Source organism: Lineus longissimus, chromosome 14 (genome assembly GCF_910592395.1).
Source record: "Lineus longissimus chromosome 14, tnLinLong1.2, whole genome shotgun sequence".
In the NCBI taxonomy this organism is placed as follows: domain Eukaryota; kingdom Metazoa; phylum Nemertea; class Pilidiophora; order Heteronemertea; family Lineidae; genus Lineus; species Lineus longissimus.
In genome coordinates this window covers 12910773-12929243 of record NC_088321.1, presented here as the reverse complement: position 1 = coordinate 12929243, position 18471 = coordinate 12910773, and the positions used below count along the sequence as shown (strand labels likewise).

Here is an 18471-nt window from a genome sequence, read left to right as displayed (position 1 = left end):
ATTGTTGGAAGTGAACATAATTTGATAGAAAATTTCGGACCAGCGCAACTGGTGGTTGGCCCTGATCAAATAGAACATACTGCAAAGGAATTATCTTGTCTAAACCATCATTCACCAGCTGGACCAAGTGTTTTAGAGTTCTCTTTTAATTCACAATATTATTATCATTCAATATTTACAGTCGCGTGCGATATTTATTTTCTGTCCACTGGTGCCAGACAGGTCTACGCTATTGCGGATTTTAGGAGGGGGCATGGAAATTTTGTTTTATTCGGTGTATACATGGAAATAGTAAAGCAGGATGAGAGACATACTTGTAGCCTACTATTATTCAGTGGACATGAAGCACTTTTATACAGGAATAGTCACAACGAAAAAACTGTTGTATACGAGTTAAAATCGCAATGTCCTGTTAATAAATGGGTTCACCTTGTGATGCATCTGGATAATATGGGAAGGTCCTTAATTTTCAGTGTGGGCACAGTGACTAGAAAGATAAGCAATCTGCCGATGGAATATGTTACCTCAGCGGGCGGCTGCTATAAAATCTACTTTGGACACTGGCAGAGATTGTGCAATGTTGTCGGAACACATTATGTGGCAAGGCTTCTGATTTTAAACACGAAATTAACTGGATCTGAAATATCATCCTATCGAGAATGGAGTTCAGGTCGGTTAATTGACATAAACCTACATACATGCGTGCATTTTTGCAGGGCCGTGTCTGCATTCATTTAAAGGCCTACGCCGTCCGTTAAATATTTGAAATTTGAAATTGAATTTGAATTTTTCGTACGTGATATAAATTTCAACAATGACGTTGTGTAGACAAACTTGGGTATTTGAAGTATTTATATATATTTTATATGCTTATATTAATGCAAGTGAAAAATTCAAAATCGATGACAAATTTTAAATTTTGAATTATTGGCGTAAGCCTGTAAGTAGTTCGTCGATGTAGCCTTCTAGGTCGGCCACATCTCTCACACTGTGAAAAGGTTATTTTAAAAACCCTTTTGATAATTTGTTTTATATATTTAAGTATAAGGCTTCTTTATCTGTATACATCCTGTGATAATTGTTCAATTTTACAATTATTTGATCGGCTACAAACGGTTTTTGGTCATGTTGAAACAGTGCTGACACGTAGTGCCCAAATAGACGGGTCATAGGTCACAATTTCTACGTCATCCCCAGATTCTGGCGATGACGAGTGATATGACATACACGAGTATCCAAAGTCCAGTGGTGCAGCCATTTTGAATGCTAATCAAGTAGACCCCTGATGTCGAGGTTGAACACAATGAACAGGTCAGGTCACTCCTGTGGCGGAGGAGTTCGTGACGTCGTCTTGAAGTACTCTGGGTCTAAGGTTCACCACTGGCACCCCAATTTAAGCTAGAATTTGCAATTCTCAAGCAATTAGAATTCCCTCAAAATGAACTCAATGCCCATTTAAAGCCATGGAGCATGTTCTCTGTTCTATAGCCCAAAATGGCGGTGCCTGTGGTCAACCTGCCCTGTAAATGTTTGTTTCCAGGACGAATATTCATTAGAGGAAAGCTTTCAATACCAATAACATCCGTCTTTACAAGGAAGTACACCCCCAGCGCTTCAGCATGTGCTGTTTACTGCATCATCACCAAACCATGCAGGTCCTTTATGTGGCTGAAGAAACAAACACAACACCATTGTCGATTGGTTAAGTTAAATCTCAACCAGATACAAACAGGAAAGTACATTGTTTCAGAATCAAATATAAAAGAGCCAGTTTCTTTTATCAAGACATTCAAGTCCCTAGATCTCTAAGTTACGACTCTGATATGCGTAAAATGGAAAGGAAGGACCTAAACCCGCAAATTTAAGCGGGAGCAGTACTCATACCAATATTCTACCCCCCCCCCCCCATTTCTAGGGCATTGCCATTTGATATTTGTTAGTGAGCGTATCTCATGTACATAAAATGCATTTGGAAGGAAAGGTGTCAATTATCAATTTATAGAAAAAATGTGTGGTAATTTTACAACTTGCTGACATACTATGTGGAACGTATAGACAAATGTGTGCGAAATATCAGGAATGACGCTCAACAGGCAGTGAAGTGCTCCACGCTGCCTCCTCATACATGTCATAGTTATCGAGGGCCTGGTCCACACTCACTTGCGTTTGTTATCATTCCGCCTCTCGATAATCACAGCCGAAGTTGCTGCAGCGGCACTCAAAAGACTTCATTTCTCCTTTGTTTCATTAATTTTGACTTGAATTGTCTCGCATTAAGATGGATGAAAATGCATTTCCCATTTCAGTTTCTGTACCTGTGCAAGTCTGTAGGATTTCGGCGTCAACGCGCGGTAGACTTTATTATCCTGTACAGCAGGCAATCATCAGCAAACAACCTGCTGGTTTGAGAGCAAACACCAGTTGGCAAATCATTGATATACACCAAAAACAGGAGTGGTCCCAGGACCGTTCCCTGTGGAACTCCAGATCTTACTGCAGCAAATTCGGAGAAAACGCCGTTGATAACTTCTCGGGTACCATGATCCACAGGTTTTTATCTTGCTGAAAATCATCATAACTTCAGAATAACATATGCGTTGTTTTTGAAGACTGCTTTGAAGTATGGTTCCGGCTTTTTGAATAGTTCCACACATGTCGAAGGCCGGTTGCGATTTTCGACATCATCTGCATCCCAGGTATCCAGCATTGTGCATCCAGTACTGAAAGAAAACATTACAGAAGTTAGAAAATATATCTGTAGTCACATTGGCTGTCATGAACACCTGCAAAAACTGTCCTTTCCAAATCCTTCCCCGGGCAATCATATCTATGAAGGATTTTAGAAGACATTCTTTACAATGTACATGTTTGCATTTTATACCCCCATATATAAGTGTGAAAGAACTTACTTTGAATGGCCGAAACACCATGCACTTTCCATAATTAAGTAATCAACCCCTAATCCCTTTAAGCTTCTTTTCACCTCATGTGGTGGCTTGCGACTACACCAAGCGTAGGCAATCTTCGTTCGTTCCCTGGAAACAATTGGGCAATGTTTAACTGTCAATACTCAGAATACCGTTTTTGCTCTGATTTTTATTTTGACAGATGTGATACTGGTCGGCCCCATTTACTGACCCTGCAAATTCGCAAGTCTCTGTCAGCATTATGAACTCTTCACTGGTGCAGGGTTTGGTTGTTAAGATAGTCATTTCACTTTCATGGCGCTTAGTGTGGTCAATTATACTGAAGGGGATAATGTCAATGGGCCTCTTTCAAAATATAAATCTGGGACCGACACTTTGTTTCTATAAGCAAGAGGGATCTCACCTCAGTTGGGCATCTTCATAATGTGGATGATTTACTATAGATCGTTCAGTGACTAGCTTAATTGTCGCCATTGTCGGCATTGGTCCGGCAAATACAGCATCTGCAAACACAAGTTTTTGTCATACAGGTGGCTGCACATGAATGATTAGCTTAATATGACTAACGCAAGTTCAAGTGGGTGGTCACGAATGTTACTACCGGTGTGCAAGGGATAGTAGTCCTAGGGCTGATAGTCCGTGTAACAATAGCTCGCATTGCTAAATGTTTGGTTAGGGTTAGCGGTACAATAGATCATGCTGCTTAATTGATCAAATACAATGCTACCGGACTATGACTCCAGGGGGACTATATCCGCTGTCACACCGGTAAAACCCATTTTGTCATGGATATCCAAAACATTCAATGCATCAATAGGAAATAGAGTATACCAACGTTCAATCCGGTGTGACAGCGGATATAGTCCTCCTGGAGTCATAGTCCGGTAGCATTGTATTTGATCAATTAAGCAGCATGATCTATTGTACCGCTAACCCTAACCAAAACATTTAGCAATGCGGGCTATTGTTACACGGACTATCAGCCCTAGGACTACTATCCCTTGCACACCGGTAAGCACAATTGCCCCTTACCATTTCATTATTTCCATTAGCCCTTGTATATGTATTAAATAAAGGTAGCCCGTCCTTACCCCGTGGTGTGTTGCCTTTAACCCATTGTGTCATTTCTTCCAAGGGTAAATCGGCAAACTCCCCTTTGACGGCCCACTGGTGTGCGAGATTCTGTACACCTTGGTAACTCATCAGCGCTAAAACCAAGACGATCGCAGAAAGATGACTCCTCTTCTCGCTGAAGAGGCATCCAAACAACTGAAAAATGATAAGAATAACTTATCAGGCCGATTATTAAGCGAAGTTAAATCTTTGTTAAGAAAACGGTCGACGATGTAGCTTGTGCCGAATAACTTTTCGTTTGAGATGAAATGACCATAGGCACCATTTTTGCTCTAGAACGTGAAATCCTTTAGCAATGAGAAAAATTCTTCAAAATGAACTGAATACCAATTTCAAGGGTGGGAGCCCCAGGAAATAAAGACTCACACCCTTGAAAGTGTTATTCACTTCGTTTTAAAAGAGTCCTCTTTGCTTTATGATTTCAAGTCGTTGCCAAAACGGTGGTGCAGACCTAGATATATGGCCTTTAACTTACTGGTAGGCCTTTTTCCAATGAATTATTCCGAGCTTGTAAAGTAGTTTGACCCGGGCGAGATAATATGCAATTCGCTGTACTAGCCACTGCACCCATCTTGTCTGGTCAGGCATCAATGGACTAGCGTTGCATGGCCAGTCTATTTACTTGTCCTTTGGCTCCACTCACCTTTCTCGAAGCCAGCAGTGAGGTGACGAGACACATGTGGGGCGTCCACAACAGTTTCAATCTCATTATCATCATTGCCATCAGGCTGAAGGAGGCCAACTGGAACACATGGTAGACTAGCTGAAACATATTTGACAAAAGATGAATTTCATGATAATCGGCAATTTCATCATGTTGTTGCTGTACCTAAATAAAACCAAAGCAAAACTTTATGCGAAACTTTAAGAAAACAATGACAATTCAGTACTTTATGGTTTGAAGGATGACATTTTTTTAGAATTAACTACCGCAGATTTGGCAATAAATTACTGGGATTCGAGTGTGCTAAACACAATCATTGTGTCAAGAATGATAAAGACGAAGAATGTCAAAGCCGTTTTTATTTCTTCTTGATTATATTGACCGCTGACCATTAATCTTTCGCTCACCTCAGCATGTGGTTCAAATCCATGTGCTCTGAAATTAAAAAGAAATGCTAGAGAGTGCACATCAGGGCCCATATTGTTGCTCAAGCAGCTAAGCGTTATAGCTTTCAGTAAATTTAATGTACACAAGTAACGTTCGACCAACGTTGCAGCGGTCGATTGAGCAACCGAGACCGCCCATTGTACTGCATGTGACATTGATGGGAAGGCCTATCTCAGAATTATCGCCCTCCAAGGCTGATTCAGCTGCTTACCGTCTCGATTAAGTGACGAGCTATAGAAAGAATCGATAGATTCATGAAAGAATTGATTGATTTATCAACAGCTTAAGTGAGCAATTTTTCATAAATGACTCTTTCATTGAGGGTCCTAAAGATGAAGTACATTGTGTACAATGAACAAGGTCTTTTTATGGAACAGATTGTCTTCCCACTTAAATATCACCCGATTTAAGGGGTTTTGCCAACTCACTCCATGAGTTAAGTTACTTTCTCGTACTTACAATGTATCATGTTCCATGACACTTTTCATTTGTGTATTCCGCGAGCCTTCAAATGGTTTCTTGAGAACATTGCAAATTATGGCGACCACTATAATACCTACAGATGGCAATAGTAGTGTCTTCGACATTCGCATTGGAATCTGAAAAAAATGAGAAAGATAACACGTGTTTCTGGCGGTGTTGTTGATGAGTAGACATCTCAATCGTGTCAGCTTGCTACGACGTTCGTTGAATATTCGAACTAAATTTCAACAATGCTATTGTGTCGACAGATAAAAACTACTATGAATACCGAGTTTCCGCAAATTCGTACATGTATGCATGTGCACTACGGCACTGTATGTAACTGCGTGGCTATTCTTACGACTAGTCGTAACTTAGGATTTATGCGATTTCAGAGATTAAACTGAGGATCAAGGGAGATAAGACTAGTGTAAAGGAAGGGTTAGGGTTGGGGTTGGCGCTAGGAGTAAGTGCAAGGGTCAGGGTGAGCGTCAGGGTTAGGATTAAGGCCCAAAAAGGTGAAAATGATCGTCGTAAGAATAACAAGCACTTTGTATGTAAAATACATTAGGGATAGTCGTAAGAATAGCCGCGGCCTTTTAATTTTCCTGGACCACCAGTAGTTACGAGCAGCAAAGCTCCTATTAGATGCGTATAATTCTGAAAATATCTTCTGACGTGTCTGAAAATTTACCAGGGGTTCAGATATAAAAATCAAAGGCTTTAAAATGCGGAATGGCGCGAATCAGATTGAAGGCCTGATTCTACTGGAGCATTTTCCCTCCCTGGTCGCTGTCGCGTGATAACTGATATAGGCCCAACGGCCAAGCGCTATCTCGCAACCAAAAATTTAATCGCTGGCGTGGTTGTCGTTTTCTGGAGATACTTCCGATACATCAATAGCCTTGCTGAACTAACCTCAAATGCCATGAAGTCGAATTCGGAATTGCATGTATACATCTTGGTGTGGAAGTTGCTGAAGTTGGTGAACTTGCTAAGCAGGATCGCGCTGATGTGGGCATCGTCCTTCACGGACAGCATCATCGACATCGCCCGCTTCACTGTTAGTGTACCAGCGACTAAAGATGCCCCTTGTATCATCATTATTATCAGAGGTCTCTTGATTTGGAAAATAAACGATTCGAAACTGGTAAGAATCTGAAAGACGACAAAGCAAATCTCAATTTTTTTCAAGATATATTTCGCCTCTTAACAATTTCAAATACACCCTTAATATGATATCGGATGGGTATAAAAAATGGCAGTATATTGACGTTAAATAGCTGCAGCAACAAATTTGACAATGTAGACACTGAAGGTCATCATTTTACTGATATCTATGGCTAGAGATCAAAAACCCTGCTCTAAGAGCAAAATTTAAATTGTGACCGGAAAATACAAACACACACAAATTCCGGATAATCTGCAACTCTATCGACTGGTCGGAACTCGTATTGTGAATGTAAATTTATATGGCAGGATTTTCGTTTTCCTTCAAAACAATAACATGTTCTCGTACTAATCACCACAGATTAACCATGGTGAAACTGCACTGCAAGGATCTGATTGGCTCGTGCAATCATTACGTCATAAAGTTAAGCAATAATCTATTTTACCTTTTACAGTGTTCTGTATAGGGAAGGTATATAGTGGCCTTTTAAAAATAATGATTTTTGAGCTTCAGAAAAAGCTTTTGGGGTTTACAGCCAACGCACATACATTGCCATATGCACGCCCGAGAGGTTTTTCCGGGAAGCGACCCCGCGACAAACCCCAAGAGATTTTTTAGTTTGCAGGTTTTTGGCGACCCTAAAAATCCCCTATTGTTTTGACTTTCCCTAAAAATCCCTAATTTCAGCTCATTTTCCCTATAAATCCCAAATTTTCTCTTGTTCCGGTGATCACGCGCTGCTCAATGTCTGATGTGACTGGCATATCTTTTCATATCCTGGTGTTGGTTAGATTTGATTACCGGTCTCCAACACACGGGCAGTAGAGGTTTGCCAAACGCATCTGGACAAGTATTTTGTGAGTATGTGCATGAAATCCAGGAAATAGTACATAGGTAATCCATTAGATAATGAATAATATGCCCTAAATAACCTTATAATTGGCTACAAATATCCCTAAAACTCCCTAAATGTGAACTGAAACTGCCCTAAATTTTCCTAAAAATGTCTTGAAGTTGGCCAGAGAGCCTGTTAAAAGACCTTAAAGACCTCTACGGAGTGCTGAAAACCCTTAAAATGTTATAAAAACCTCAAAAACCCTTGTTTTAAAAGTGTGCTGCTTGATGTGTACGTACGTGTGCAGTGACTAAAGCAGCAAATAAATATGACGTCAGCAACATCTCATTCCCAAACAGGAAGATGAAGCTCGCCCAAAGGCCAACCTGAAAAGGACAAGTTGCATTGCATCACTCTCCTGGGTATTGGAGAAGTGCAAAAAATAATGCAAGAGAGAGAAATTATTGGGAATATTCCTCAAATGACTCAGCAAAATAATTATGAGCCCTTAACTTTAGAAAATAAACAGTATATATTCATGTACAAATTGTCCCCCTTTAGACTAAACTAATTAAGGCACGAGTACGATTATGTTCATAGGAATTCTCTTCAGGACTCACCGACTGCCCAACGAGTATGACTATCAGTTTGTGCGAGTTGATAATTTGTAGAATGTACATGGCAAACAGAGACATAGTTTGGGTCACGAGAACAAACTGTCCAAACTGCCAAGGCAGTATGAAACACGCGGTGGCCAGTGCGATCAAGAGGCTGTGTTTATGGTCTGGCTGTGTTGATCTGGAAAAGAGGAGTCAAGGTTCGTAATGAAAATCTTCCCGAAATACATGTGCCATATAACAATTTTCGACGCTAACTTGTACAATCTGAATAGTGTTTACAGTCAGCAAGCATCACTAGCAGGCGTGACATGCCAATGGCCGAATTGAGAATGAATTAAAAATTTCGTATTTCTATCGTAATTTTCGAGTCGCTTTTTCACTTTATTTCATTTGTACAAAACGTATGCATGTATATCTTGCAGGGAGAATGGGTTTGTGTTACTCAAACTACCAAACTACTAGTATCGTAAAGTGGATGAAAGCGGCCCTGGGGGGTAAATTGCACCACCTCCAAAAGTTATATCTAGGCCAGACTATGATAACTTTAGCCCCACCTCCCAAGCCTTTTTTTGGCCAGTCTATGATAACTTTAGCCAACTGAGTTATCTTTTAACATGTTTTGCACAATGATGATGTTGAAATAAAATAAAATTACCATTGTATGCTTCATGATCTTGGGTGGAAAATGTAGGGGACAATTTTCACCCAACTTTGGACCAATTTCACCCCGTCGTACAGTAGTCAGTCTGTCAGTCGGATGTCAAACGCGGCCTGGGCCAACCCGACACTGATATTGTTTGCATCTTGTTTAGTGGTATACCTTTAGCTATGTTGATTACTTACTTTAGCGTGAGCGTGACTGTGAACATCTGTATAACAAGGAAGGGGTAGGCAAAGTTCTCTCTGAGGTTGGGAGACCACTGGACTCTTGTGCACTATAATGAGGAGATACCAAGTATAGAGAAACCCCTCTCGTCATTACACTCCCTAATATCACAATAAACATCACGTTCTTTTTCCCCTTCCCTCGTACTTAAAAGAATTCAGCCCTAGACCAATGTACGTTCGATTATTTTTAAACAAAACCCGCTCTGACCTCGGACCAAATTTTCTTATTCTACAGTCCAATCGAATGGTTACCGGGGCAAATTTTGATAACATTGTCCCCCATTAAACAGTTTTCATTTGCGTTTTCGTTAAGTGCATGGAGATCTTTAGTTCATCAAAGAGAGAACACAACTTGATACCGATGAACCTACATATTATATTATACTACAGGGTGGCCCAGAAATATATTCCCTCACATAATGGATACACAATAGAACTCTATTGTGAAAGGGAAAATATGTCCAGGCCACCCTGTAGTTCATTCAAAATATTGAACTCTAATGACTAATCTCTATGAGTAAATCCTATGCAAGAGCAAATCATTTTGAAAGATTGACTTTCTCACCTCACCGTGATTGTAGAAGAAAGATGCAACCACGAGAACGCCCCCGAAGAAGCTCTCGCTGAGGTACCATCCAAAAAGGAACAGTGCAGTCATACTGGCACCATTCACGAAGAATATCATCTCTGTGTAAAAGTAGTGGACGTCGCCAAGACCTAGAAAATAATCAGGTATGTCAGGGTTCGCTACAACCATCGACAAAAACAGTGAAAATGTAGTGAAATACGTACGGGTTGACATACTCTTAGGGCGATTTCTCAAGTCCCCGGAAACGCTAGCGTGAACGCCTATATATCTCATTTTTGACATGACCGCCTAATAAAGAAGTCGAACAATGGCATATGCGGTCACGTCGACGTTTCGGGGGCTTTGCGAAACTCCCTCATCCTTATCTCTCTCTACGTGTTCCAAGTGTTGAAGCGTTATCTTCGTTACAAGCGAATCGGATGCTGCTGAAATGTTGGGCAGCTGGTGATACTCCTGTTTTATTTACGACTGGTAACTTTTCTCGCTTCACAAATTTCAAAAAAGTTAATAAGCTAGGAATCCACATCAAATAGGTACATGTACATGTACATCTTTCCAGCCACGTCGACATAATTTGGATGTTTTCGAAGCCTCCGTCTTTGATTTGAGACATGTAATTTTAAACTTAATTGAGCAGAACTTCATATTTCTTCGTCGGATATACTAATCACGCTTTCAGAAATAAAGATTTTTCAGTTTTTGAGAAACCTTTAACAGTTTCTCTGCTATAGCTCAAATATGCACCCTAGGGTTTTTTCGGTAAAATCAAAAGCCCCTGTTAGTTTTTGCCATTCAAAAAAACCTCTAATGGTTTTTCACTTCACTGATTAGAAAAACATCGACAGGGTGTTGGCTGAAAAACTTTTAAAGGTTTTCCAAAGGCCCAAAAACCTTTTTTTCTAAGAGTGTCCTCGATCGTAATTATAAAACGTAAAGCCAAACGCCTAGCGAGGTGGAATAAACATACCTTCACAACTGATGGTTGGCGGCCGATGGCCGCCTCTTGTCGTTTTCCAACATTGTTTGGTTTCTATGTTGAAGTACTTGGTGACTCTGTCATACAGTCTGTAACATACTGCCAGGACAACCTACAAAAGAAACCAGGGCAGGGCATTCCACGTGCAGTACTACAACATCGTATATTAACCTTTTTCAAAAATACTTTTCATTTGGAAGCGAATGTGATACCGAAACAATGAGTAACCGGCGTTAAGATAAATGCCAGTGGCGGCGCCACAATCGATCGTACCTTCTGACGCCATGACGTCATTTTCTGGCCTGTTGACGTCGCATGAGGTCAATCACGGGAAACCATTGCGTACATTTTTGCACAGTATTTCAACAACAGAAAACGTGCCCAATAACTGGCATCGCGCATATTTTCCGCAAAATTATCTTAAGAAACTGATAGCTCAATAGATTTAAAACAGGAAGATGCAAACGTCGCCGAAATCGGTCGAAAATAAGCGATCGTTTTCGGGCTCAGAAATAACATGATAATGCATTGGAAATGGAGAGTTTTGGTATGATCGATTGCAGCGCCACGCGGCGGATAAATCGCGCCGGTTCCTCATTATTAAGAAGCGGTATTTTAGTATTGAAGATGCATGTAATTTTTCATGCCTTACAGGTTTCTTGGCTTACCTCTGGATAGAGATTAAACCTCTTCAATGTGTTGATAGTCTTTGGATATTCAGTTACATTGTCATAGATGATTTCATTGAGTCCTCCAAAAAATGTCGGAGAGGTAATCATGGTCTTGTAGTAGGAGAAATACAGTCCCTAAAAGAACAACGGTACCGCACATTTATATTCGAAAAGTTCTACGTTACAGGATATCAATGTTTGTAATTCAAAATCCTGTTTTTAATGTTTCTACTGGTGCATTTATAGTCCCAGTACAATGTATGTAGCCGCTTTATTGTCGAAAATCGCTAGTAGTGGACATCAATGCACACAAAGGATGGAAATCAATGATAATTGTACCAATGCGATAATTGTTCAATTGTGCCTTATATATGATAAGCATATTGCTCTCACTGGGATTCGAACCTGCTGCCTGATTGCTATAAGTATCGTCATTCAGAGAACGCCTAACGAGAAATCTGTCCCGAAGAGCGCAATCATGCCCAAAGGAACGAGTCAAAGTCATCTCAACTGTCATCCTCATTTGGCAGCGCGGTGGCACAGTGAAAGACCGACTAGTGATCGATGGTCATGGGTTCGATGCTCGGTCAGTGCTACACGGCACTTTCAACTGGCTTGAAATAGCGTAGCGGAGTATGTGCGCTCTGTGTTTCTATATAAAGGTTTCTTTCTAGTATGTGGGACGAATGAGACAGTACTTTCATAGTACTAATTAAGCGCTGTGATATGATAACTTGCAATGGTATTTACATGTAAGATGTATGACGCATTGTCTCAACTTACCATTTCTGTTTTAAGGCTGAGATCTCGATCGAGTTCTGACAGATGCGAGAAGTGCAGATGCCTTTCGAACATCCCGGCAATGTGGTTCCTGAAGCGCCAAAGATGAATAATGTAAGCCTCCCAATTATTACGGGAGGGTTTTTTCTTTGCAGATTTCGAGAGTAACATCAATTTTCGAAAATTCTGGAAGATATACATGTATATCATTTACCAATTCTAATACAAATTCTTTGATGGCTCGTCAAAAGATATATAACGCATTCCATCCATGGATCAATGATATGGACCCATGGAATATACGACCGTGTATGGATCTATGATGGGGATTCTCCATCCTCTATGCATGGATGAATAGCCCCTGTCATAGATTTATGCATGGGACGTTGTTGCCTGTGTACACCATGACAATGGATACCAAGTGCACTCCGTCGGTTGTGATCATATAACACATTTCAATGTAGGTACCTTGGCGACATGTCTCGAAAATAACAAATCCTGATTAATGGCTTTCCAACAGCAGGAGTTGTACACTAGTATTCTTCCTTTTATGGTAGAGCGGCGACAGCTGTTAAAAGGGCACGGCGTCCGTAATTACTGGTTGCCCAGGAATATGGCCCACGGCGGGAGTGCGTTTCTTTAGGCCTATACTTGATTGACCAGCAGCGTCAATGACAATATAAGCTTGAATAGAAGGCCTGAAAATTACCCCAATACGGGCCGGGCCTAGAAATGTGCACCATGTAAGGATCTAGCAGGACGTTAGAAGTAAGAAACTAGAGTATATGCACAGTGTATGCAATGTCGTAACGCAGCTTAATAATATGCACACGAATTTGGTACATTTTTTATCTGTAGTATTTGTGTAGGCCTATCTTTCTACTCGACGGTAATGCTGAAATATACATTTATTACCATATTTGCCCCATTGAAAAATTTCAATTTCAAATTACAGATTTCCAACTTTTAACGCACGGCGTAGGCCTTTAAAGACTTGCCCGGACATATATATTTAAGGTAATGTACAGTCCTTCCTGAAAGTAAATGTCCACAAGTTTTTGATATCACAGATATAGAATAAGATAATTGAATGCGGTTTTCAGCACAGAATGGTATATCTAGTTGGTCATGTATCTGATGTATTTGGACCCAGCTAATCCTGTCTCTTCATTATGTAACAGGCAATTTAAAAAATGTCCAAAAAGCCACTTTTTGAATTATATTTTCGTTCTTTTTCACAATGTATTGGTGAACTATGAGGCAACAAAGGTGTTTTTTTGCTTTCATTACTGGAAAATTCCTGCTAAATTCTTTCATTTTGAAGATTAGTTTTAGCTCACTACAGGTGATTGTTTTTTTCAGACAGCTGGTGACCTTTGAGAACATCCATTATAGTCAGCAATGCAGTTAATCAGAGTCTTTATGGCCTACTCAGCTCATACATGAAGAATTGGGGGTATTTATCTAAGGTTATGGAAGAGATTTTTTAAAAAAACATAAAAATCCAAAGCAAAAATGTGCATTTGTCATGACTATCGAACACACCATGGAATTGCAAGTGCCAAAAAATGAGGGTCATAAAGCACAGTTCATGGGCTCATTTAATTTTTTGAAAAGGCACATGAAATAAAAAAGGGATTTTTGAACCTTTTTTTCTGAAATGTTTGTTACATAATGATGGGGTGGAATTAGGTGCATCTAAATACAACAGACATATGACCAACTAAATATACCATACTCTGCTGAAAACCGCATTCAAGTATCTTATTCTATCTTTGTGATATTTTTAACAAACGGTGGACATTTACTTTCTGGAAGGACTGTACGTACAGAATGTGAATGCAACTATTGAATTTTGTAGACAGATGTACAAATGATATATGTTCCTGGTTTGAACAAAGTTGCATGAATGAAAACTGCATTAAGACATTATCTATAACCTTGCCCACGATTCAATACCGAGGTCGTACCCTTTTAAGGGTTAAAGAGTCTCAGGGTTCTTACCTATGCATAATTCCGGCGACGCATGCTGAAAAACAAAGCAGGGTCGATATAGCGATCGATCGTCAAAGGAACTTGCAAGCTGTTTCCAGATATAATGAACACATTTCTTGAAACAATAATTTTTGCAATTATCATTTTAAAATAATCCTGAGTGGCGTAAAAAAATAAAATGGTGTGTCAAAAGATGCATGTTGCTTTTATGCACCTGAAAAGCCGTCGATCGATCAGAGAAACTGGCGTTTTTGGGGATTTTTGATGCCACTCGGCCGTCATATCGGATGGCCAAAAAAACAAGTGTGCACTTTTTATAAGTTTCATCCACGACCGGAAGTGTGTCACAGTCACATGGGGCTTATTAAAATGTCAAGTTGTGGTAAATACATGGCTGGGATGGATCAAAGTGGAATTAATTCTCAATCTGTGGTTGATTGTAAATCTACAGAGTCTGGCCATCACAGAAATATGCTTTTTGATAATAATTTCAATAAATAATGGTCTCACTGGCCAGTTCAGAACTTGTCTTTTGATAGGCACATATCAATGCGCGAGTAACGATTTAATGGATATGCTGTACGGAAATCATTTTTTCTCCGGCAATCGGTATTGGAATGTCGTGAAAGTTTTTCATGAAAGAGGCAAAGGGTTCTTTTTGACACATATACAATTTTGGACGGATTAATTGGTCCTAGCTGTACTTCTTTTATCAAAATTTATGAATAGCAATGTACACTTAATGTACAGAGTTTTTGATAGAGGGCTCTGGCTGCAGCCACACACGGAGTCTGATGATATCCCGCAGTCCTTTGCGCTTGTCTTCGGCCACTTGACCTTATCAAGCAAGAAATCGAGTTGTTCCTCCGTACGGAGGGGTCCGAGTCCGGACTGTTTATGTCAGCAATGACGTATTGTGCCCAGGAGGTGTGCACAGAGACGTCTTTGTCTGGGTTCCGAGCTTGCGATCTAGTAACTGCAAAGTCTATTGCCCTCTGATGAGTAGGTGTGTCAGGGTCCATACGTAGGACCCGACGTTGATGACCATCTTTGTTTGGCGACCTTTTTCGGTAGGGGTTCATCCTTGCACAGCACGTAGTGCATTGTTGCTTATGAGGCTCGTCATCGGCCAGCAGTGACCTGTGTCGGATGGGAGGTGTCGGCGGTGGCATGCATGCATATATCAGATATTGTTAGAATAGTAACGGTTGCAAAATTACAGGTAAAATGCGTAGTGGCCAACATGTGTTGAAGGTGCCCATTGTTCTCCCTAAAAAAACATCCCGAAATGAGTAACATCCTCTACCTGTGGGTCACCTTGCTCAACCCCAGCTCGATAGAATACAATAATCATAGTCACTGTGATGGGCTAATAATCCATATTGAATTACTTTCATGCAATCGTACTAGTGACTTCCTTTTTAGGAATATAATAGTTTGGCTCTGAAATTTTTTAACTCCTCATAGTTTCTCGATTTTTGAAATATGATAGGTACATTGTAGATACATCTCTTGTATATACGATTTGTACAACGCCAAATTATTAGTCTACACTCTCAGAAATAAGGGGTTTTGAGGTTTTCAGAAATGTTTAAGTGTTTTTTTACCAACACAAATATGCACTACATAGAGGTTTTACAACGAAGTGAAGAACACTTTAGAAGTTTTTTAGAATCTCCAAAACCATTATTTTATAATCTTACAAAAAAATGTCAACGGGATGCATATTTGTGTTTTCCGAAATAACCGGTTATGTAGACGCTCAAAAACTTTAACCTCTAAGAGTTTAGACAATGATTAAGCCCACGATCCCACAAAGCAACTTACCGGCGAAAACAGTCAAAACGACGTAGACAATTCTCTCTTTCTTCCAGCTTGAACCAAATTGCCTTTCACCCCTGTCCTCCGTAAGCCTGCCACCACCGTTCCGCTCATGTCGCAAGAAACTTCCATTGGGAAATTTGCTAGAATGTTCCGAACGCTTCGACGGATACTTTCGCTTGTGAACCATTTTGTTTTAGTAGCAAATAGTGGTTTTTATCAACATTGCAGCCGCTGTAGTGATGGGCAACATGTGGCAGTAGATCAAAAGACTGTCCCGCCTCCAAATGACTAAAACGACACGGGTCGATCATACTGGACATTTGTTCATTAACTCTTTCAGGGACTGACTAATTCCAGATGTCACGACTTTATTCACCTCACTTGGCAGTTTACTTGAAAAGGCATAGCGTGGTTGAGATGGGCCTCATCGGATGGATGGAACGAATGGAATGAATAGAATAACCGGAATTTGTTGGAACGTGATAAAATGGCCAAAAGTATTCTAATTTGAGATTGCTGGACCGACACTAATGATAGAGAAACTATCACATTGCGCCTTACTTTTAAAATTCCGAAGATAGAAAAACCGTATCTAGTAGATTTTGAACGCACGTAAACCCAATAGCTATTTCGGCTGGCCGCCAACTCACCTACGTGTACAAATAATGCGCTACTGGTCGTCGTGGGAGGAAATTGGCCAACTCTGGCGAAGCATGGGGAAGTACGTATTGAGCAATATACAGTTTGAAAAAGCTCTGATACAACACTCGGCGCCGTGGGCAAATAATGAACCGCGGATGTCGTGGTGTTGTCATTGCCAAACAAGCAAGAAGAACGGAAATCAGCACGTTTGCAGAGTTTAACAATTCCCCGCCAATGATCTAGACTTCTGACCTTTGCACCCTGAGGCAAATATGGGCTTCTTCTTGAGGTGACCATACAATGTAGCTAAGATGCATAGGGAAAAGTGTCCATGTATGGATCTATGACGACGAGTAATCATCAACGTTCCATCCTGGGATAGATGATGGAGAATCCCCATCATAGATCCATGGACGTATCTACCATGGGTCCATCATTGATCAATGGGTGGAATGCATGATAATTTTTTGGACTGGCCAACAAAGATTTTATGTTAGAATTGGTGAACTGTATATCCTTATTTTCCATAACTCTGAAGACTGTAACTCAAATGGGTTTGTACTTTACTGCATCGTTCTCATGAGACGCCTTTGATGGATAGTTCATGGACCATGCAGCGGATCTACCACTGGCCATCATAGAATCTGTGCTGGGATCCCGCTGTAAGGCGTGGTTTGCGACAATCACCAAAGATCTACCCATGGGCCTGGGCCCATCAATGATCCTTATGAGACACTATTGCCTGTGTACAAAGATCATGAGAAACGGGGAAGAACAAAGTTGGATCGTACGACAAAAAAATGCCAGGGAACAGGTGATAGAAATCTTAAATAAAGTCAATGAAAAGATACTTCCGGCCAGTTCAAAATTCACGCCTGTACTATCTGTATCGTTATTACGTATGATTTATTCTCATCCTGCACAATGTTGATACATGTAGGTGAAATAAGACTTATTCTTCCATGTAACTTCTCAATCAAGTATCATTTACATGTAAATCACTGTCCCGTGCAAAATGCGAAATCGCCAAAGGTAACAACGTACTCCCCACCATTTAAGTGCAGGACGTTCTTTTAAGCACACGCGATGATATCTTAGTAGAGAGGTTCCGCAACCTTCTGACTCCCATCTCCACTCCAACTTCATCTCAAAGGTGCAATTACATTTTACCTAGTGATATATTCGATATAGGTTAATTGACAGACGTTCCTCCAGCACGTATTCCAAATTGGAGCTGCCCGTAATGAAGTCGTTTTCCTAATCGTAGGCCATCACCACGACTTGGAATACGACTTAACCACAGTGGGCAAAGGTATGGGTTTGCCAAAGAAAAGTACGTGCTTACCGGGAGAGGAAATAACGACACAAAAGAAACAGACAAAGGATTAGTTCATTTTGAGGGGCGTTAAGGCCCACATTTATTATTTTTATCCTATTGTACCCCTCCGACACTGTAATGGAAGGGCCTTGTTTCTATTGTGTTGCAATGGTTGAACCAATACCTTTACCCACTGTGCTAACTATTGTTTGCCTTACACAGGTCCAATCGCGGATTTGAAATGATATTGCGGAGATACATGTACAGGAAGTTTATCAGTGCGAAGACGTTTAGTTGAGTCAGTTTTGTCATTGGACGATTACTCACTCTCACTCTCGAAGTTGAAGTAGGAGTGGGAGGATAGTAAGTGATGTGTAGCATCTGTGTTCTCTTAATCGCAACCAACCTCCAAAGGCAGATGCAAGAACTGTTGCGAGAAACGGCAGCCGGATTGATCAGCGCGCATAATGTTCATTGCTATTGATTTGATCATCATGTTCTTCGTTAAACACGCTAAAGCGGGAACTG

General features: G+C 40.5%; 1 protein-coding gene across 1 annotated transcript; it reads right to left on the bottom strand.

Moving 5' to 3' along the window:
• Positions 1-1772: 1772 nt before the first annotated feature.
• Positions 1773-16252, bottom strand: LOC135498842 (protein C-mannosyl-transferase DPY19L1-like). The gene is made up of 17 exons (XM_064789322.1): positions 15987-16252; positions 14169-14193; positions 12168-12255; positions 11382-11519; positions 10705-10825; positions 9714-9865; positions 9104-9195; positions 8261-8438; positions 7940-8026; positions 6553-6792; positions 5632-5771; positions 5133-5160; positions 4705-4824; positions 4019-4196; positions 3331-3430; positions 2910-3035; positions 1773-2720 (listed from the first exon to the last, which is right to left on the bottom strand). The coding sequence occupies exons 1-17, from the start codon at positions 16168-16170 to the stop codon at positions 2573-2575; spliced, it is 2145 nt and encodes a 714-aa protein (XP_064645392.1). The 5' UTR covers positions 16171-16252; the 3' UTR covers positions 1773-2572.
• Between the last annotated feature and the right edge of the window lie 2219 nt (positions 16253-18471).

Bases quoted from the DNA above. Each gene is read 5' to 3' on its own strand.
- LOC135498842 (XM_064789322.1), bottom strand. From the start codon at position 16,170: ATGGTTCACAAGCGAAAGTATCCGTCGAAGCGTTCGGAACATTCTAGC. The intron at 12,256-14,168 runs GTAAGAACCCTG...TTGGCGCTTCAG, and splicing joins GTCGCCGGAATTATGCATAG to GAACCACATTGCCGGGATGT. The intron at 3,036-3,330 runs GTGAGATCCCTC...AATTGTTTCCAG, and splicing joins TATGAAGATGCCCAACTGAG to GGAACGAACGAAGATTGCCT.